The 22,290-nt window shown below is 40.9% G+C and overlaps 1 protein-coding gene across 1 annotated transcript; it reads left to right on the top strand.

The window, feature by feature from the left end:
• Nucleotides 1-349: 349 nt before the first annotated feature.
• Nucleotides 350-19,657, top strand: NKAP (NFKB activating protein). Its single transcript, XM_032621007.1, has 9 exons — nt 350-887; nt 3,845-3,925; nt 8,160-8,230; nt 8,407-8,544; nt 11,068-11,131; nt 13,078-13,187; nt 13,285-13,360; nt 14,719-14,868; nt 17,922-19,657. The coding sequence occupies exons 1-9, from the start codon at nt 499-501 to the stop codon at nt 18,094-18,096; spliced, it is 1,254 nt and encodes a 417-aa protein (XP_032476898.1). The 5' UTR covers nt 350-498; the 3' UTR covers nt 18,097-19,657.
• Nucleotides 19,658-22,290: the final 2,633 nt, after the last annotated feature.

Raw genomic sequence — 22,290 nt, 5'->3', positions numbered from 1 at the left:
CAAGGTCTCGGGCTTCCCTGGTGGCGCAGTGGTTGAGGGTCCGCCTGTCGATGCAGGGGACACGAGTTCGTGCCCCGGTCTGGGAGGATCCCACGCGCCGCGGAGCGGCTGGGCCCGTGAGCCATGGCAGCTGAGCCTGCGCGTCCGGAGCGCCTCTCACTGGCCGCAGCAGTGAGAGGCCCGCGTACCGCCAAAAAAAAAAAAAAGTACAAGGTCTCCAGTAGAGCTTAGATTTGAGCAGCCTCAGTCGGAACCCGAAGGATGAGCCGACCTAGTTGCCCCACCGGCTTCTTTATACGGATACACACATCCCGTCCCATTGGCAGGACCGCCTACGTCCGGGGAAGGAATTTGCCGACGTACTCGGAACTGTTTCCAAGGTTTTCTCGGGCTCGGTTGGTGTCGCGCCTGCTGGTCCTGGGAGCCAAGGCAACGGATATCTTCCCAGCTCGCGAGAGCGCCCCCTTCTCCCACGGCTTCGGGGACCCAGCAACAGCTATGGCTCCGGTGTCTGGCTCCCGCAGCCCGGAGTGGGAGGCCTCGGGCTCCGGGGGGAAGAAGCGTCGCAGTTCTTCGAAGAGCCCTAAGCCTAGCAAATCCTCTCGCTCCCCGCGGGGCCGCCGCTCTCGCTCGCACTCTTGCTCTCGGTCCGGGGACCGGAATGGCCTTAGCCATCAACTGAGTGGCCCCAACCAAGGCTCCCGAAACCAGTCCTACCGCTCCCGCTCGCGGTCACGCTCTCGAGAGCGGCCCTCCGCGCCGCGGGGCGCCCCTTTCGCTTCTGCCTCCTCGTCCGCCTATTATGGCGGCTACTCACGCCCCTACGGGAGCGACAAGCCATGGCCTAGCCTCCTGGACAAGGAGAGGGAAGAGAGCTTGCGGCAGAAGTGAGTGAGACGAACGTACCTTATCTTTCGTGAGCCCACCAGCCTTTAGTGTCCGATTTATCGTTCATCTTGCTCCCGACTATACCCATTTCGCTCTCTCTCCCTGACTTGCGCCCATTTTCATCCCTTCCTTCAGTCCACCCACGATAACAGCTTATTCGCCTTTTCTACGCTAGGTTTTCATTCATCCCCGGGCCCCTTCATCTAGTGCGCTGGCCTCCCGCAACCCCCTCCTGCCTCCTGGCTTGTAGCGGACATGGCCAAGAGCCTCAGACGTCCCGGAATTATAGCATTTACTTGGTGTGTCGTTATCATTCGTGAGCATGTTTTATTCCCCACTAGACTGAGCTCATGGAAAGTAGGAGCCCGGTTTTATTGATCACAAAATTCACAGTGCCTAGCACTTTGTAGGCGCGCAACTTTTGCTTGTTGAATGATCGAACAGGTTTGAGATGATAGGGTAAGTGAGTGGAATTGTTTTGTAGCGATTTGGGGAGGGTTGAGATTAAGGCTTAAATTGGAGGGGAGGAAAACCTCTGAAACAAGATGTTTGAATAAATGTAGAAAAAGTGACCTGCTAAACTGTAGATTGGACTACACTAAGAAAGATCTTGTTAAGTGGTCTCAATCTTGACCATGAGAAATTAGGTCAGGGTGAGATCAGATCTCCTCTAATGAGACTGAGTATTGGAGTGGAAAATGAATAGTTTAAGAAGGAGAAAGGAGAAGGGTTATAATTATTGCTTTGTAAGTTAAAAAAATTTTTTTTTACTTTTTAAAAATTGAATTATAGTTGATGTACAGTGTTTTAAGTTACAGGTGTACAATATAGTGATTCACAATTTTTAAAGGTTATACTTCATATATAGTTATTATATGCTTTGTAAGTCTTAATATCTAACACTTATTGGTTGTTAAATTGTGTATCAGTTACTGTACTGAGTGCTTTACCACACTGTATGTGTTTTTTAAAAACCAAGAAATTAAAAAGTATAACAGGCATTTAGGAGCAGGTTAAGGTTCCAACAGGTGAGAGATGTCTTCATGAATCTTTTTCTTCCAGGAGTGGGAGGTAGTAAAATGTAGTGATGAAGAGGACAGGCTCCAGAATCAGACTGCCTGAGTTTGAAGCCATCCTTTGCTGCTTAATAGTTGTGTGACCTTGGGCAAGGCACTTAACCTCTCTGAGTTTCATTTCTTCACCATTTAAAAGGGGATAAAATAGCACGAAAGCTTTTTAAGAGTTGTAATGACTTAGTGCCTGGAACATAATAAATACTCCTTAAGTGTTAGCTGTTAGTGTTCTGGGCATGGGAGCAGAAACAGTACAAACAGTCCTGAGTTAGGTTGGAGACCTACTTTTCCAAATTAGAATTTCCAGAAAGTTACCCCCAGGCTGTGTCGATCAAAAAGCATCCAGTTTTCTTATTAGACATTCTTCACCAAAAGATGTCAGAATTCCTTGGATGAAATTTGCATTTGTACATTTAGAAGATAAATAATTTATCTTAAGAGTACAGATGAAGTCAGGTGGTGGGAGGGATAAGAACTTGATTGCTTGCTTTTTTCAGCCTGTTAGGCATTCTTTGTCCTATATGTATATATTCAAAATTTGGCTATAAGTATGTCCCTTATTAGATTTTTTTTAATCTTTATTGGAGTATAATTGCTTTACAATGGTGTGTTAGTTTCTGCTTTATAACAAAGTGAATCAGCTATACATATACATATATCCCCATATCTCCTCCCTCTTGCGTCTCCCTCCGACCCTCCCTATCCCACCCCCCCCATCCCATCCCTCTAGGTGGTCACAAAGCACCCAGCTGATCTCCCTGTGCTATGCGGCTGCTTCTCACTAGCTATCTGTTTTACATTTGGAAGTGTGTATATGTCCATGCCACTCTCTCACTTCGTCCTCAAGTCCATTCTCCAGTAGGTCTGCTTCTTTATTCCCGTTCTGCCCTTAGGTTCTTCATGACCATTCTTTTTTTTTTTTTTTTTTTTTTTTAGATTCCACATATATGTGTTAGCATACGGTATTTGTTTTTCTCTTTCTGACTTACTTCACTCTGTATGACAGACTCCAGGTCCATGTTACTTCAAGTGGGAAACCTGAGTCTGACTCTGCCTGATTACACCTTTTACCCTGAATAAAGAAGGAAAATAATTTTTTTTAAAAAAATCAAACCAATTATATTTATTTTGTAAGGTTTTTTTTAAACAAGTAGCATCACAGCAGCTAAACTTTGAGGAATTAAGCCTCAGTTGTTTTGTGTTTTGTGTGTGTGTTTATAAGTAATATCAAAAATTAAGAGAAGAAATCACAAACATAAGACAAAACAAAAAATTTTGTGTCTTCCAAGAGTAGATAGAGGATTTACTCCTTTTTGAAAAAGGAATTAAAGGGAAATCAGAGAAAACAAGTGCTGTATCTCATTGAGTACAGTTTTTGTCAAATAAAACTTTTCTTTCACTTTCAGAGCTCCTTTTATTTTCTACTTCTAATGCTTTGTTGTTATTTTCTTCATTAATTCCTGAGTTTCTGAAAACAGAAGTTTTGACCTTATCAAAAGTAGAGAATTCTCTTTACTTTCATAAGGATACATAAACAAATGAAGTTATTTCCAAATGTAAGACTGTCTCTGTCACATATTGTAGAAGGTGAAAGGAGCAATTAGGAGCTATGTCATGCATGCGGTGGAAGGGACACACTCGACAGCCTCCCAGGCTGAATTTCTGGCCTGGCCTGTCAGGCTGTCTGCAGTCTGTACCATTTGATAGTACTGTCAGAACATCAGATCCTAAGTGTTGAGTTTACATTTAAACCAAGTTTTTATTAGTTTAAAGTTTAAACTGTAAAGGGAAAATGGAACTTAACTGGACTCCTTTGACTTTTATTATATATTTAGGAAACAGTTTAGCCATGGTGTTATAATTTACCTGCTTATCTCTTCTAGGAGATTAAGTGAGAGAGAGAGGATTGGAGAATTGGGAGCTCCTGAAGTATGGGGACTTTCTCCAAAGAATCCAGAACCAGAGTAAGTGATTTAAAAATGTATTTTTTAAATGCAACATTTGTTTAAATCCAGAGTCTATTGTCAAATTTTTTGTTAAGAACTTTAAACTACTGCTCTTTTTTTTCCTCTTTCTTGTGATTTATGCTATTCTACTCCTTAAGTTTTAAAAAAATTGAACATACCTAAGGATTAAAACATGCTCCTAGTGGATTTTAGCATGCTAATTGTTCTCTTTAAGCTGTAATTCATGAGGTGCTAATTTCCTATTCATAGAAGGGTTCAGTGTTGAAACAAATACATTTATATTCTTTTGAATTATTTTTTCGCAATCCCATAACTGATTGCATGTCATACATTAGCATTACAAAGCGTTTTTTTAATGAAGATACTGATATTGTTTAGTTTCCTGCATACAGTATTGTTGAAGGCCTAATGCTTTTTCTTTTTGCCTATTTTTTTTCTCTTTGGTGTTGTTCATAAGCTGCTTCTTCCCTCTCCTTTATTTCTGTGTTTTCTTTAGATTGAGTTGAGACAATGTGCTTGACAGGTAAACCTGTTATTTGTAACAGGGTGATAAAGCATTATTATCTGAAAGTTCTTTTTTCTTCTTAAAAAATTATTTTTCCCACCACCTGTTATTTTTTTTATTGAGGTATAATTGACATACAGTATTAGTTTTAGGCATACAGCATAATGATTTGATATTTGTATATATTGCAAAACAATCACCACAATAAGTCTAGTTAACATCCATTACCATACATAGTTATAAAATTTTTTTTCTTGTGATGAGAACTTCTAAGATTTACTTTCTTAGCAACTTGCAAATATGCAATACAGTATTATTATTATTTTAATTTTTGGCTGAGTTGGGTCTTTTTTGCTGTGCATGGGCTTTCTCTAGTTGCGGCGAGCGGGGGCTACTCTTTGTTGCGCTGCGCGGGCTTCTCATTGCAGTGGCTTCTCTTGTTGCAGAGCACAGGCTCTAGGCGTGCGGGCTTCAGTAGTTGTGGCTCACGGGTTCTAGAGCGCAGGCTTAGTAGTTGTGGTGCATGGGCTTAGTTGCTCCACGGCACGTGCTTCCCGGACCAGGCTCGAACCCGTGTCCTCTGCATTGGCAGACGTATTGTTGACCACTGCACCACTAGGGAAGCCCCAGTATTATTAACTGTAGTTGCCATGCTATACATTACATCCCCAGGACTTATTTATTTTATAACTAGAAGTTTGTACTTTTTTATACCCTTCACACATTTTACCCATGCCCCACCCACTGGCAACCGTCATTCTGTTCTCTGTATCTGTGAGCTTGCTGGTTTTTTGTTTTTTGTTTTTTAGAGTTCACATATAAGTGAGATTATATGATATTTGTCTTTCTCTGTCTGACTTATTTCATTTAGCAAATGCCCTTACAGTCCATCCATGTTGTCTAAAATGGCAAGATTCTTTCCTTTTTAAGGATGAATAATATTCTACTGTGGTGTGTGTGTGTGTATATTTCTCACAGTTCTTTTTTATCCATTCATCTGTTCATGGATATTTGGTTGTTTCTATATCTTAGCTATTGTAAATAATGCTGCAATGAGCATGAGAATGCAGATATCTCTTTGAGATGCTGATTTCATTTCCTTCAGATATATATCCAGAAGTGGGATTGTTGGATTATATGGTAGTTCAATTTTTAATTTTTTGAAGAACCTCCATACTGGATTCTATAATGGCTGTACCAATTTATATTCCCACTAACAGGGTACAAGTGTTCCCTCTTCTCCACATCCTCACCAACACTTGTTATCTCCTGTCTCTTTGATAATATTCATCCTAACGGGTGTGAAGTGATATTTCATTTTGGTTTTGATTTGCATTTCCCTGATCACTAGTGATGTTGAGCATCTTTTTATGTACCTATTGGCCATCTGTGTGTCTTCTTTGGAAAAATGTCTATTCAGATCCTCTGCCTATTTTTAAATCACATTGTTTGTTTGTTTGCTATTGAGTTGTATGAATTCTTTATATATTTTGGATATTAACCCCTCATCAGATATGATTTGCAAATATTTTCTCCCATTCAGTAGGTTGCCTTTTCATTTTGTTGATGGTTTCCTTTGCTGTGCAGAAGCTTTTTAGTTTGAGGTAGTCACACTTACTGATTTTTGCTTTTGTTACCATTGCTTTTGGTGTCAAATCCAAAAAATCATTGACAAGACCTATGTCAGGGAGCTTACCACCTATGTTTTCTTCTAGGAGTTTTATGGTTTCAGGTTTTACATTCAAGTCTTTAATCCATTTTGAGTTAATTTTTGTGTAATGGTGTAAGATAGTGGTCCATTTCATTCTTTTGCATGTAGCTATCCAGTTGTCCCAGCACCATTTATTGAACCGACTGTCCTTTCCTCATTGTATATTATTGGCTCCTTTATCATAAATTAATTGACCATATATACATGGATTTATTTCTGGGCTGTCTGTTTTGTTCCATTGATCTATATGTCTGTTTTTATGGCAGTACCATACTGTTCTGATTACTGTAGCCTTGTAGTATAGTTTGAAATCAGGGAGCATGATGCCTCGAGCTTTGTTCTTCTTGCTCGAGATTGCTTTGGCTATTCAGGGTCTTTTGTGGTTTCATGCAGATTTTAGGACTGTTTGTTCTATTTCTGTGAAAAAATACCATTGGAATTTTGGTAGGGATTTCATTGAATCTGTAGATTGCTTTGGGTAGTATGGATATTTTAACAATATTAATTCTTCCAATCTGTGAGCATAGAAAATCCATTTCTTTGTGTCTTCTTCAATTTATTTCATCAATGTCTTATAGTTTTCAGTGTACAAGTCTTCCACCTCCTTGGTTAAATTTATTTCTAGGTATTTTTTTCTTTTTGATGGAATTGTATTCTTAGTTTCATTTTCTGATAATTCGTTATTAGTGAATAGAAATGCAACGAATTTCTGTGTATTGATTTTGTATCCTGCAACTTTACTGAATTCATTAATTGGTGCTGACAGTCTTTTGGTGGAGTCTTTGGGATTTTCTATATATAATATCATGTCATCTGCAAATAAGGACAGTTTTACTTCTTCCTTTCCAATTTGGGTGCCTTTTATTTCTTGTTCTTGCCTAATTGCTCTGGCTAGGACTTCCAATACTATGTTATAAAAGTGGTGAGAGTGGATATCCTTGTCTTGTTTAGCTTTTCACCATTGAGTATGATGTTAACTGTGGGCTTGTCATATATTGTTTTTATTATGTTGAGATACTGAAACTTGTTCTAACAGATGCCTTTAAAATACTCAAAGAGGGCTTCCTGGTGGCGTAGTGGTTAAGAATCTCCCTGCCAATACAGGGGACATGGGCTCGAGCCCTGGACCGAGAAGATCCCATGTGCCGCAGAGCAACTAAGCCCGTGTGCCACAACTACTGAGCCTGCACTCTAGAGCCCATGAGCCACAACTACTGAAGCCTGCGTGCCTAGAGCCTGTGCTCTGCAACAAGGGGAGCCATCACAACGAGAAGCCCGCACACCACAACAGAGAGTAGCCCCTGCTCGCCGCAACTAGAGAAAGCCCGTGCGCAGCAACAAGACCCAACGCAGCCAAAAATAAAAATAAATAAATAAATTTATTTATTTTAAAAGAATACTCAAAGAATTAGAGTTGAAAGGAATCCTAAAAATAATTTTCTAGGCAATTTCTAAATTATTCCAGGTGTGATCTTCAGAGGAAAAGACTGTGATATGGAAATTCCCTTTTTAAGCTATTGTAGAATGTTAATAACACTCATTTTCAGAATTCTCTTACAACAGGATGAAATCTCTGTAGCTGTAGTGTGTTAGATTCTTGCTCTGGGGAGACAGAACAGTTGCTGCTCTACCGTATGTCTGTTCCACAGGTAGAATGAAATTATGAAGTCTTGCCTCAGCCTTCTTGTCTCCAGTTTCTCTCCTCTTCTCTTATGGTTCCTGTTTCCCTGCATTTGCCTTGTGGTTTCTTCGAAAATATAAATCCTTCATGCTGCTTTCAGTGTGAATAGCATTTTGTTAACTCGAAAGCTTTATGCAAATGTAAATGATTATTCTACTATTATGAAGGTGGTTGGCCGATAAGCTGTACTGTTACAAAAGCAGTCCGGTGCTGGCTTTGAATGGTTCTTGGACAATCAGTTTGTTACTGAAAATTTTTAAGTATGTATTTTTATACTCCGTGGTCCATATTTTATCACTTTCCTGATTCTTACTACAGTTTTCTTTAAATTCAGCTCTGATGAACATACACCAGTAGAGGACGAAGAGCCAAAGAAAAGTACCACTTCAGCTTCTACTTCAGAAGGTATTTTTTAAATATAGGACTTTTTTATTGAGAAGTTTAAAAAATACGTTTATAAATAGTTGAACATTAGACTTAAATCGCCTGTCATCAATGCCTTTTCAGTATTTTTAATACAATAAAATTGATGCTCAGAAATACTTCTTTAGAAGTTAGTTTTTTATTTGTATTTTATGTAGAAGAAAAGAAGAAGAAGAAGTCTAGTCATTCAAAAGAAAGGGCCAAGAAAAAGAGGAAGAAAAAATCATCTAAAAGAAAACACAAGAAGTATTCTGATGATAGTGACAGTGACTCTGATTCTGAAACAGACTCCAGTGGTAAGAAAGCCAACATCCTTCTGTGAGCCTTGCTTCAAAACTAGTTGTACTTCTTGAAAGCTTATTTTAGAAGCAGGTTCTTAAAAACAATGATAGCCAAGAGTTTTGAACACTCACTGACTTTGTGTTGGGCACCCTGCTAAGTGCTTGATATGCATTATTGCTATTTAATCCACACAGTCACTGTAGGACACATCTTAGAGATGGAGAAATGGAGGCCCAGAGCAGGTTATAAGTACCGCCCCAAGGCCACACAGTTGGGATTCAAACCTAAGCCGTGTGACTCCAGATTGGTTGTGTGTAGCTGTACAAGGCATGTGGCACCAAACCATGTTGGGGTTAGTCTGTGAGACGTGTGGTGCTAAACCAAGCCACAGGGGGCTGCCTCAGCCCAGTGGAGCAGCTCTTTTGTGAGATTCTCACACTTAGTGGGCACCTTTGTGCAATTTTCAAAAAGGTACACCATAGGGGACTCCCTCTGGCCAGCAGCTGATTTATGTATCACACTTCCTGTGGGGCGGCACATCACAAAAAAGTCACCTTTTTGTGCCCTCTCCTGGCTGATGACTGACAGAGGGTGCCTCCTCTGGGGACACGTTACTCTAAGGCACCCCTTCCTCTGATGTCACCTGGGTTTCCTGGCCCTCACTGTCACCTTTCTTCCTCACTGCTGGAAGGCTGAGCTTTCTTGAAGCGCAGATCTGAGCATGGCGGTCCCTACTTAAAATCCTTCCGCAGTTCTCCATGGCCTTCAGGGTAAAGTCAGATCCCAATTGTAGAGGAATAACTGAGGACATGGAAAGGAGACGTGACCCACGAACCCCTAGGCAGACCGAGGGTTAGCGAGTAAGCCAGAACTGCAGGCAGTCCTGGATACTTGGGGCGCTGATCCATGAAATGACCTCAGTATAATCAGAATGATGGGAACACAAGGAAATGTCCTTGTGCTACTTTAGTAAAATCAGAATGATGGGAACACAAGGAGATGTCCTTGTGCTGCTTGTGAGCTCAAGGATGAAGCACGGCATGTCTTCAAGAAAGCCCACTGTTGCTTGTCTAATCAATAAAAGCATATATTGCTGCTTTGGCTTTTCTGGAATGTTAAAATTTTAAGTCTTAAGATGTAAACATAGATAGTGCTTAAATAAAGGTCACCACAGCAGGATGAGACGGCGCTGTATTGCCTGAGCGAGCAGCAGCCCTCTACTGCTGTGCTTCTGCACAGTTCGTCTCATGTGATGAGCTGACTTTCAGCCCTGTCATAAGAAAACTGCAACACCAGTTGATCTCTTGCATCACGTACCCTGTGGCTCTCCTGCAGCGTCCTCTTTGGCCTAAGGATGACTTTCCATCTCCTTGATACTGCACGTCCTTTCTCTTGACTCTGTCGCTTGATACAGAGAGTCCGTCTGCCTACAATGCCTAGCTGATGACTGACAGAGGGTGCCTCCTCTAGGGACACGTTACACTAAGGCACCCCTTCCTCTGATGTCACCTGGGTTTCCTGGCCCTCACTGTCACCTTTCTTCCTCACTGCTAGAAGCCTGAGCTTTCTTGAAGCACAAATCTGAGCATGGTGGTCCCTACTTAAAATCCTTCTGCAGTTCTCCATGGCCTTCAGGGTAAAGTCAGATCCCAATTGATCTCTCAAATCACACGTACCCTGTGGCTCTCCTGCAGCATCCTCTTTGGCCTAAGAATGACTTTCCATCTCCTTGATACTGCACGTCCTTTCTCTTGACTCTGTCGCTTAATACAGAGAGTCCGTCTGCCTACAATGTTGGTCTCTCCCTGCACGCGGCTTGGCTTACTCATTGCTATGATGGGCATGCATTACTTTTGTAATGAAACTGATTTTAAAAAGAACTAGCTTAAGAGTCACCTTTTCCTGGTCAACCGTTCCTCAACCACTATCCCCAAATCAGCCTGATTTTGAGACTCCTCTGTATGCCCAGAGCACCCCATGCTTCCCTCTCACTCAGATTCGCCTCTTTCCCTGTGTCTTCTCCACTAGAATGAGCTCCTGGAAAGCAAACCCCCAAACACACACATCATGAAAATATTCAAACATTGAGAAAACTAAAGGGAGTAGTATAATTAATGCCATGTACAGTACTTGTCACTCAGGTTTAACATTTGTTAGCATTTTGACGTATTTGCTTCAAATAGGGATTTTTTTGTTGAGATAGTCAAGGCAAATTACAAATATCACACTGCCACCCTAAATATTTCTGTATACACCTCTAAACAATAAGGACATTTTTGTATCTAACCACAATACTATCATCTCATGCAATAAGGTTAATAATAATACCCTATATAACCAAATGCAACTTTAATTTCTATGTCCCCCGTGCCTAGCACATTTCCTAACAAGTAGAAATAAATGTTTGAATGAATTTGAATGAATTAATTTCTCTGTAACAACAAATGGAAGAGTAGTAATAAGATATTTATCTACTCAAGAGTATTGGGGTTTTAGAGTTAAAAATTTTTTTAATTATAATGTGCTTTAATTTGCAGATGAAGATACAAAAAGGAGAGCAAAGAAAGCCAAGAAAAAGGAAAAGAAGAAGAAACACAGATCGTCTGTTTTTTTCTTTAATTTTTATTATGGAAAAGTTCAAAAATATAGAAAATTATATAAAATAGTGTAATGGACCTCCACGTAACCATCACCCAGCTTGAACAATTATCAACTCATCGGCAGGCTCTGCTGCCTACACCCCCATTATTTGAAACCAATACCAGATATCATTTCATCCATAAAGCTGCGAGTTTCTCTAAAAGATAGGCATTCTTTTAAAAAAAAAAAGTACAATACTGTTAACCCGCCTAAAATGTTTAACAGTAATTGTTCATTCAATTCTCAGTAGTTTTTGGTATAGTTTATTCAAATTAGGATCCAGACAATGTACATAAATTGTGATTGGTTGATATGTCTCTTACATCTCTTGAAATAGATAGCTTCCCCTTCTCTTTTTGTTCCTGCAGTTTTTTTGTAGCAGAAACAAAATCATTTGTCCTGGAGGGTTTCCTGCGGTATGGATTTTGCTGGTTGTATTCTTACAGTGTTCTTTTAACATGTTTTCTGTCCTTTGTATTTCCTGTAGATTGGCAGTTAGGTCTAGACACTTGATAAGGTTCAGATTTGAGTTTCTGGCAGGAATACTTCATAGGCGGTGCTGTGTACTTGCAGCAGGAGGCAGATAATGTCTGGTTGTCTCTTTTTGTCATATTAACTGGCATCACTGGTCATTGTCTAGGTCCCTTATATCATTGCCAAATAGTGATGGTCTACTTCTGGCTTTCTTTCTTCATGTATTAGGTAGAATAATTCTATATGAGAAACCTACCCTCATTAACTATTTGGTTACTCTGAAGTATAGTTGGTATAGTAAGGGCAGAATAATTGCTTACTTTTTTTGTTTTATGAGTTTTCAAATAAATGAGTTGGGGTTTTTTAGTATCATTATGAACCCAAGAATTCAGACATTTGATGTATTTTAATCCATTACACTGAAAATTGTTGATGTTCAAATTGGTAAGAGCTGTTTTTTTTTTAATTTTTTAAATAAATTTATTTATTTTATTTATTTATTTTTGGCTGCATTGGGTCTTCGTTGCTGTGCGCGGACTTTCTCTAGTTGCAGTGAGCGGAGGCTACTCTTTGTTGCCGTGCGCGGGCTGCTCATTGTGGTGGCTTCTCTTGTTGCGGAGCACGGTTTCTAGGCGCACGGGCTTCAGTAGCTGTGGCACGCGGGCTTCAGTAGTTGTGGTTCACGGGCTCTAGAGCACAGGCTCAACAGTTGTGGTGCACGGGCTTAGCTGCTCCGCGGCATGTGGGATCTTCCCAGACCAGGGCTCGAACCCATGTCCCCTGCATTGGCAGGCGGGTTCTTAACCACTGCGCCACCAGGGAAACCCAAGAGCTATTTTTTAAACTGCTTTATTTCTGCTATCTTTCTACAACATGAGAACTGTATTTTATTGTTCCCTTAGGGATCTTCTTTTTTTTTTTAAATAAATTTATTTATTTTTGGCTGCACTGGGTCTTCGTTGCTGCGCGCAGGCTTTCTCTAGTTTTGGTGAGCAGGGGCTACTCTTCGTTGCAGTGCCCGCGGGCTTATTGCGGTGGCTTCTTTCGTTGCGGCTCACAGGCTCTAGAGCACAAGCTCAGTAGTTTTGGCGCATGGGCGCTAGAGTACAGGCTCAGTAGTTGTGGTGCACGGGCTTACTTGCCCTGTGGCATGTGGGATCTTCTTGGACCAGGGCTCAAACCCGTGTCCCCTGCATTGGCAGGCAGATTCTTAACCACTGTGCCACCAGGGAAACCCCGGGATCTTTTTTTTATAGTGAAACATGATTTGGTTAAATAAGTTAGATTTTTTAAATTAAAGTTCTTCTCTAATAAGTTTGAATTAGCTGAGCATCAAGATCATTTCAGTCAGTCCTTCATTGCCTTGAAAAAAATAAGATGCCCTTTAGCATGGGAATATTAAATCAATTTATATCAAATTATAATCATTACAGGAAGAAATATAAGAAAAAGAAGTCTAAGAAGAGCAGAAAAGATTCCAGTGATTCAAGTTCTAAAGAGTCCCAAGAAGAGTTTCTGGAGAATCCCTGGAAGGACCGATCAAGTAGGTTCTTCTGATAGACTTCGACTCAGAACAGGTAAAACATTAAATTAACTGATTAGTCAAAATGTGAATATGTTTCTGAACATCTTTTGTGCAGAGCCTGAAGAACCCTCAGATTTGATTGGCCCAGAGGCTCCCAAAACACTTGCCTCTCAAGATGATAAACCTTTGAAGTAAGTAAGAGTGTGTTTATAATCTCTAAAGTACCTTCCCAAAAGTATGGTCCTAATGTCCTCTTCCAAGCTTATCTTCCTCTACTCCCTTATTTAGACGCCAGGTTCCAACTGAGCTGAACTAAAACTTCCCTGTATTCACTGTGCACTTTCACCTTATTTCTTCCCCCAATGTGCTTTCCCTTCTTTCCCCAGTCCTGATTTCTTTACTACCCCCAATTTCTTCCTGTTAAAATGCTTAACATTCTTCAAAGCCCTTTTCAAAAGGAGGGGGCATATGCTGATTCCCGATATCGTCCCTCCACAGGTAGGTGTGATTCCTACCCCTCTTTATTTTTTATTTCTTTATTTTTTACTTTGTTTTATTTATTTATTTGTTTGTTTCTTTTGGCTGCATTGGGTCTTCGTTGCTGCACGCAGGCTTTCTCTAGTTGCAGCGAGCGGGGGCCACTCTTCATTGCTGTGCACGGGCTTCTCATTGCGGTGGTTTCCCTTGTTGCAGAGTACGGGCTCTAGGTGCACTGGCTTCAGTAGTTGTGGCACACGGGCTCAATAGTTGTGGCTCGTGGGCTCTAGAGCATAGGCTCAGTAGTTGTGGCGCATGGGCTTAGTTGCTCCACGGCATGTGGGATCTTCCCGGACCAGGGATCGAACCCATGTCCCCTGCATTGGCAGGTGGATTCTTAACCACTGCACCACCAGGGAAGTCCTCCTACCCCTCTTTAATCCTTTAGTCCTCATACCGTTTTCTTTCTTTTGTGCAATGTGTTACATATTCTACGTTGTATTAGTGTTATATCCTTGTTAATATGTAAGTGCCATAAGAACAGAGATTATTTTTATATTACAAGCTTTGAGTTTAATAGCTATTCAAGAAGAATTCAATGAATTGAATGAAGCGATGGTAGTTTTCAAAGTCCCCTTGAATGAAAGTTATTTGAGAACTGTTACTGTATAGCATTATTATTGGGTTATAAGTCTAATAAATATGTTAATTTGAGATATATTATTTCTTTACTTTTTTTTTAAAGGGAAAAGGTAAAAGGAGTTCGCTGGAGGCAGAAGCAATAAAGGCAATACCTGTGGGGAAAATTGATCCATAATTGTAAACCATGAATATATGCTCACTAACATCAGTTCTTTTATTCTTCCAAAGTATCTCTGCATTTCTGGGTTAGTGATATAGATCACAGTGCAGTGTTCCCTAGTTAAGTTGAAGTAATTTACATTGGGCTTCCCAGCATGCTGCCCAGCAACTGTTATTCCTACTGTTCTCTGAGAGAAATGGTTTTTTGTGCTCTCTTTAGATGATGAACTTTTTATAATGAACCTTTTCTGAATTCTGTATTACTTTGTAGCTATGGCCATGCTCTGTTACCTGGTGAAGGTGCAGCTATGGCTGAATATGTAAAAGCTGGAAAACGTATCCCACGAAGAGGTGAAATTGGCTTGACAAGTGAAGAAATTGCATCATTTGAATGCTCGGGTTACGTAATGAGTGGTAGCAGGTATGTTCTTGGCATTGAGGTCAGTTTCCTTTCTCACTACCAAAATTATATTTTGGTGACATTTTCATTAAGTGACCATTCCTAATGAAAAGTAAAGTATAAATATTGGCTTAATATTGGTTTTGTTACTATAAATGTAGTTGTCTAAAATTCCAAGTAGGTATGCAACTCGGCTGTGTCTCCAACTTCAAAGAATCAGTCTTTTCAGTGTCCTAATCCATATTTTGGTACAGAGAGTTTATCCTCCGGAGGATGTAGTTAAATTCAGCTATTTATCACTGCCCCACGAGGAATGTGGCATTCTGGTAGTTAGGAAAGCATTTACATAGGACAGTGTTTCCTGTTTTCTGAGTTTGCCTCTAGTTCTCTGTGGAGTCAGAGAACTTGGACTCTCTAGTTCTCTGGACTCTGAGAATGAAGAGCAGAAAAGGATTATGACAGAGATCAGTTTTAGCGTGAGAAAAGGAATACAAAATTGGGAAGAGAAAGCAAAGTCCCAGGAAGAGCAAGGAGAGTGAACTAATAGGGTATCAGTACCAAGATCAAACTGAATTTTGGATTTTTTAGAACTTCATAAACTTTTAAAAGTGGGTAAACATTTTTAAGTGAAATTGGAGGCAAATATTTGTGGAACCCCTGAAGCATCTCCAGAATCTTGGAATTCTGAGGACTGATATTTGAAAACATTATATCTAAGGACCAGTAAGACAAGAAAAAGAAATTAGAGGCATAAGAATTAGAACAGAGGATATAACACTGTCATTTTTTGTGAATGGTATGATTTTTTACATAGAAAATCCTAAAGACTCTTCAGATGAATTACAGATAATAGGAAGGTTTAACAAATAGTTGGATATAATGTTAACACCCAAAAATCAATTGCATTTCTATGTACCAGCAACAAAGAACTAGAAAATGTAGTTAAATAAAAAGAAAACATTTATAATAGTATCAGAGAATATGAAGGACTTAGGAATAAATCTTCACAAAAGATGTCCAAGACCTTTACAGGGAAAACTATAAGACATTATTAAGAGACATTAAAGAAGACCTAAATAAATGGAGAGGTATCATGTTCATGAATAGGAAGGCAATATTGTAAAGTTGTCAGTTCTTCCAAAATTAATCTGTAGATTCAGTGCAGTTCCAATCAAAATCACAACTGAGATTTTCATGAAACGTAATAAGATGGTTCTAAAATTTATATGTTAGACTAGTGGGCCAAGAATAGCCATCTTACTTCTCTGAAGAAGAGCAGGAAGGTGATTTGCCCTACCATATATGAGGGCTTATTATGAAGCTTGCAGCACTTTGGAAAGAGTGGCATTACAAATGAACTGTTCAACGGAATAAAATACAGAGCCCAGGGGCAGAGCCATACATGTATGGAACTTCATTATATGAAAGAGCTGGTATTTTAGATCAGTGGGGAAAGAATGAACTAGGCAATAAATGGAGCAGGAAGAAAATGGTTATCTGTATGGAAAAAGCTGAAAGTAGAACCCCGTATCACCATATTTAAAAATCATTGCAGCTAGATCAGGAGTTAAACATCAAAAACAACTTTAATACTCTTAGTATAAAATATGAGGAGATTTCTATTAGATCTTGGGGTGGGGAAGCATTTCTTAAAGAAGACCCAAAAAATGCACTAACTATAAAATAATATATTGATAAATTTGCCTGAGTTAAAAATAAGAACTTTTGTTCATCAAAAGACATCTTAAAATAAGTAAAAAGACAAGTTCCAAGCTGGGATAAGATCTTGTAATACACACAACTGATAGTTAGTATTGAGAGTATTTAAAGAATATCTATAAACAATCCAAAAGAAAAGTGGGAAAATGACACAAACAGGCATTTGTCAGAAGGAAAAAATATATGGCCTACACATACAAAAAAGATGTTTGTTATCATTGGAAATGGAAATCAACATATGGAAATACCATTTTACAGCCATTTGATAGAGAAAAGTTCAAAGTTCTAACAGTTCCAAGCATTTGAGAGGATGTGGATCCACAGGCTCTCTTAAGTGTTGCCAGTGGTGGTATAAATCGGTACAACCATTTTGGAAAACATTCCGACATTATCTTGGAAAGTTGAGCATTCACATATTTTATGACCCAGCAACTCCATACCTACATATCCAAGAGAATCTTTCCCATGTACTAAGAGATGTGTACATTGATGTTTATTACAGCATCATTCACATGGCACTTTCCGTTCCAGATAAACTACTCACTATACCCTGAGCAACCTAAATACATTGTCATCTCCTTGACTTACCACCTGCCACTCCCCCACCTTCACACTAACCTGAAATGATTCTCCCCTCTTTTCCTTACTCAGTTTGCTCTGTTTTTCTAGGTATAGTTCAAGCTTCATCTTGAATTGATTGTGCAGGATTGGGTACATATACATAAAAGAGGCAGGTTTTCATGAAGTTTTCCTTCTAAATAGGCAGATCTTTTGAAGATGATGTAAAAGTTTCCCTCTGCCTCGACCCCTATACTTTACTGATTTGGTCCTTGTGCTAAAATCCCTTCTTTCTTTTCTTTGAGCTGCAACTGAATTCTAAGGAAGTTAAATCCACCCACAAAACTCACCCAAAAATTCAGTTGTAAATTTAAACCTGGTTCTTTTGGTTGTATGATAAATTAGAACTTTGGAGAAGTTCCACCTGCTAGATGACAACTTAAATCTTATCTATCCTACTATCAAGTCTACATATCACTTAGGAAGTTTAATAATTTGCCTGTTCCTAGTTGTTTTACTAGAAATAACAGAACCAGACTTAGGCCCTTAGTATTTGAAATTAATAACATTCACCCTATTGACAGAACCGCAGAGATCATTATTTGAATACTAGAAATGAATCAAAGGACATGTCAGCAGATAAAGTGAATGATCTTTTGAAAATCTAACCCATTACAGAAACAGATTCTATTTGTCGGCTTTTTAAATAGACTACTCTGTATTAAGAAAGGATTAGTGAGGAAGCACTATGAAAATAATTACTGAGAAATTAAGCCAAAAAATAAAATTATCTCCAGGCATCGCCGAATGGAGGCTGTGCGACTGCGAAAAGAGAACCAGATCTATAGTGCTGATGAGAAGAGAGCCCTTGCATCCTTTAACCAAGAAGAGAGACGAAAGAGAGAAAACAAGATTCTGGCCAGCTTTCGAGAGATGGTATACAGAAAAACTAAAGGGAAAGAGGACAAATAAGGATTTTCTGATTGTTCATCAGACATTTTTAACAACAAAAAAGAAAGTTTGGGTTCCATATATACACACAAAAAGATTACCATGATCTGAAAAAGCTTTACAGTGTGCTACTGTGCCTTCTATTAATTCTTTCAGTCCTTCTATAAAAAGCTGCTTATTGATGTAACTTTAGCAAGCTCTTTGGGTTATTTTGGATTGACCAGAACAACCTTCTGGTTTAAAAATCCAAATTATGAATGAAACTCTACTGTGTTGGGGGAGGTGGCATTGAGAGAAGGTGCTGGTGAGGTGAGAAACTGCACTCTCGCACCACGGGACAGTGCTCCCATCAGCTCTACATGGTGCCCACTCCCCAACCCGTACCAGCTGAACTTGGGAGAAATGATCATTCCTCTATGTTGAAGGTGTTATAAATGGACTTGATAGAAACACACAGGAGGCCACTTTTGTTAACAAAATGAAGGCACGGCTGAAAAAAGCAAATCTGGAATTTGAAGGTTGACTTGTATATTACAATATTATTGTCAGCTCTGGAAGTAATGTGTTTTGATTTTAGTCCCTACCTCCACCCCAAAACCAACAAACCAAAAAGCAAACTAACCCACAGACTTGTTGAATTCTTAATAGGCTAATTAAAAATGGTTATTTCAAATATAAAGTATTGGGAAGTCTCCTGTTGTGCCAGTGTAAGTACATTATTTCCATCTGAGCTGTGTTTAGATCATTATTCGAATACTAGAAACGGATGGGAGTCAACAGTGATCAGGAGTTTAATAAGGAAAAATATAATGAGTCATTGTTTTCATTGTTCTAACTTGGTTGCTTCATAAGGATGAAGCTAAAATGATGTTAAACGTTTTTAAAGTCTGTCCTTTGTAATAAGCAGATTTCATTTTAAGCATTGTTAAACTTTTCAGTTTATTTTTTACATCTGTCATTCAGTTTAATCTGTAACTTCATATAGAACCCATCACTTTCTCACTTTTTTATGGCTACTGTTGGCTTTTAAGTTTGGGGGGAATGGAAAATTCTGGGACTGTGAGATCGTGATCTTTTTCCTTCCCTCCTTTTGTTAAACTTTAGTTGTTAGGACATACGAGCGAAGGGGGAGGGGATAGAAGTTTTGGCTGTTTTTGTTAAGGTTGTTTTGAGCTGCGTTATTATGTGCCTAGGATAAATTTAAATTATCTGAGTGATGGGGAATTTCTGACTTTGCTGTTATAAAATGCCCTCTCTCCTTATAATAGTTTAAAGTTTTTTTTTTAAGTTTTTTCTTTTGAAGAGTACACTGCATTTATTTAACCCCATAAATTATAACATCTTAACACATGTAAAATTTTTGTAAAGTGCTTTGAAAGATATATATTTTTTTTAACAAGTGAAAAATAATGTTCTTTAAAATACATCAAACTTTTAGTGGAAAACGATATTACGAGAAGCATGTAAGGATTTGTTCATCCTCTTCAAGAAATGGGATTTTTATGTAAAATATATATGTAGCACTGAATGCCAAAATGATGGGTATGTGTTATTGGAATTAAAAATGAGACTTGTTAATAAACCCATCGGGATGGTGTCTTAAGTCAAGAACGACCTTGAGAGGGGAGAGGGAGGGGCGTTGGGTAATCAGTGCTTCCGGAGGTGAACTTCCTTGCCTTGTGATAGGTTTGAGTTAGTGGTCAGGACAGCCATTCAGACTGACAGTCCCCCAGACTTCTGCGGCTTCAGTGACAGGGACAGGAACGTGGTTGACTTGAACATTCTTCAGGCAGCCAAAAAGATTTCCACGCAGGAAGCTTCAGGGTTTTCAAATTAGCTGGGACACCTCCAATGTGCAGATGCTCCTGCGTGCGGGCAGTGGGGATGGGGGGTGCCGTCCAGCGGTGGAACTATAGTCTGCGTCCAGTTTCAGGTGCAGGATGTACTGTTTTATGGTGACTGTCACTGAGTGCCACTGTCCGTCACACAGAGATTGCTTTGGTGTGACCGATGTCAGGATCCCACCTGCCTCACTGCCCACAGAGGCTGTGACCTTTCCTGCCTCCATATAAACACATAAGAGCTCCCTGGGTTGACTTCCGATGTGAAATAGAATTCCAGTGAGACTTCTCGGGCGAATGCTGAAAACAAGCTTAAATTCTGGCCCCAAAAGCACGGAGTTAGCTAGGATGACATGACCTTGAGAAAAATAGATGCCTTTCTCCAAAGAGCCATCCAAGCAGGGAGACACCCCAAAGCTTGCAGAAGCGGTGTCCAGGGGTTTCAAATCCAGCTGAAAGTTCCTCAGGCATCCCACAAAGCTGTTTTGGGGGAGGGTCTTTGGTTTTCCTGATGGAGACGATCCCAGGTAAACTGGTGCTCTGAGGCTGACGGTGGATTTTCCGGGCAAACTTCCCTCCCGGGCCCTCAGACCATCCACAACCAGGCGCCCCCTTTCTCCATCTTCCCCAAATGCTACCGTGTGCCACTTCCCATCACTGCACTTTGCTTTTGAGCTTCAGTTTTTTACCTCCTGCGCCCAGTGCAAAGACCAGACGTCCTTTCGAAAGATGAAGAGCCGTAAAGGAGTTCTTAGTGGACGCGGGGAAGATGGCGGAAGAGTAAGACGCGGAGATCACCTTCCTCCCCACAGATACACCAGAAATACATCTACACGTGGAACAACTCCTACAGAACACCTACTGAACGCTGGCAGAAAACCTCAGACCTCCCAAAAGGCAAGAAAGTCCCCACGTACCTGGGTAGGGCAAAAGAAAAAAGAATAAACAGAGACAAAAGGATAAGGATGGGACCTGCACCAGTGGGAGGGAGCTGTGAAGGAGGAAAGGTTTCCGCACACTAGGAAGCCCCTTCTCGGGCCGAGACTGCGGGTGGCGGAGGGGGAAAACTTCAGAGCCGCGAAGGAGAGCACAGCAACAGGGGTGCGGAGGGCAAAGCGGAGAGATTCCCGCACAGAGCATCGGTGCAGACCAGCACTACCAGCCCGAGAGGCTTGTCTGCTCACCTGCCGGGCCAAGCGGGGCTGGGAGCTGAGGCTTGGGCTTCGGTTGGAGCGCAGGGAGAGGACTGGGGTTGGCGGCATGAACACAGCCTGCAGGGGGTTAGTGCACCACGGATAGCCAGGAGGGAGTCCAGGGAAAAGTCTGGACCTGCCGAAGAGGCAAGAGACTTTTTCTTCCCTCTTTGTTTCCTGGTGCGCGAGGAGAGGGGCTTAAGAGCGCTGCTTAAAGGAGCTCCAGAGATGGGCGTGAGCCGCGGCTAAAAGCGCAGACACCCAGCTCGCTTCTAACCAGCGACTGAAGGAGTCGGCTGCTTCTCAATGGCCTCGGGGTTCCATGGGTTCAGTTGTGACTAGGATGGGGCTAGCGGGTTAGAGCCTGGGTGAGGGGTTTGCTAGAAGTTGGCTTTCGGTGGGAGCTAGGGTGTCTCCGCGGTGACAGCATCTGTGGCCTCCGGAGACACAGGTTCAAGACCTGGTCCAGGAAGATCCCACATGTCATGGAGCAACTAAGCCCCTGTGCCACAACTACTGAGCCTGCGCTCTAGAGCCTAGGAGCCACAACTACTGAGCCTGCGTGCCACAACTACTGAAGCCCATGTGCCTAGAGCCCGTGCTCCGCAACAAGAGAAGCCACAGCAGTAAGCCCACGCACCACAACGAAGAGTAGCCCTGCTCACCGCAACTAGAGGAAAGCCCGCATGCAGCAACAAAAACCCAATGCAGCTGTTAGACCCAAACGGTCTACGAGGGATTCCAACTCGCCCAAGAACCGCCAAGAGTCGAGAGCCGCTGCAACACGCAAGAGGTTTATTAGGAGCCGATGCACCGGGGTTCCCTGAACCTCACGCAGGAGGCCGATGGGGAACCCCTAAAAGCGGAATCACATACTTTTTATAGGTTTATTTACTCATAGGGCGGGTATATTCTCACAATGATTGGGTAAATGTGGTGACTTTTGAATTCATTGGCTTAGGAACTTTTGTCCCACCTTCTGGCCGTTATAGTTGTCTGTTCATTGTGGCGGTTAGGGCGTATACCTATTACGGGCAACTGGAAAATTACCCGCTGTCTGGCAAGTCCCCGTCAACTGAAAAACTCCAAGAATTGGTTTCGATAGGGAGAAGGAGTGGCGCACGATAGGGAGAAGAATTGGTTTCGATAGGGAGAAGGAGTGGCGCACGATAGGGAGAAGA

Source organism: Phocoena sinus, chromosome X (genome assembly GCF_008692025.1).
Source record: "Phocoena sinus isolate mPhoSin1 chromosome X, mPhoSin1.pri, whole genome shotgun sequence".
Classification (NCBI taxonomy): domain Eukaryota; kingdom Metazoa; phylum Chordata; class Mammalia; order Artiodactyla; family Phocoenidae; genus Phocoena; species Phocoena sinus.
The sequence above is the reverse complement of the archived record's forward strand: the minus strand, read 5'-3'. Positions and strand labels throughout refer to the sequence as shown.

Excerpts from the sequence above, each read along its gene's own strand:
- NKAP (XM_032621007.1), top strand. The coding sequence starts at position 499 with ATGGCTCCGGTGTCTGGCTCCCGCAGCCCGGAGTGGGAGGCCTCGGGC. Across the intron at positions 888-3,844 it reads GAAGAGAGCTTGCGGCAGAA|GAGATTAAGTGAGAGAGAGA; the intron begins GTGAGTGAGACG and ends TATCTCTTCTAG. Across the intron at positions 13,361-14,718 it reads CAAGATGATAAACCTTTGAA|CTATGGCCATGCTCTGTTAC; the intron begins GTAAGTAAGAGT and ends ATTACTTTGTAG.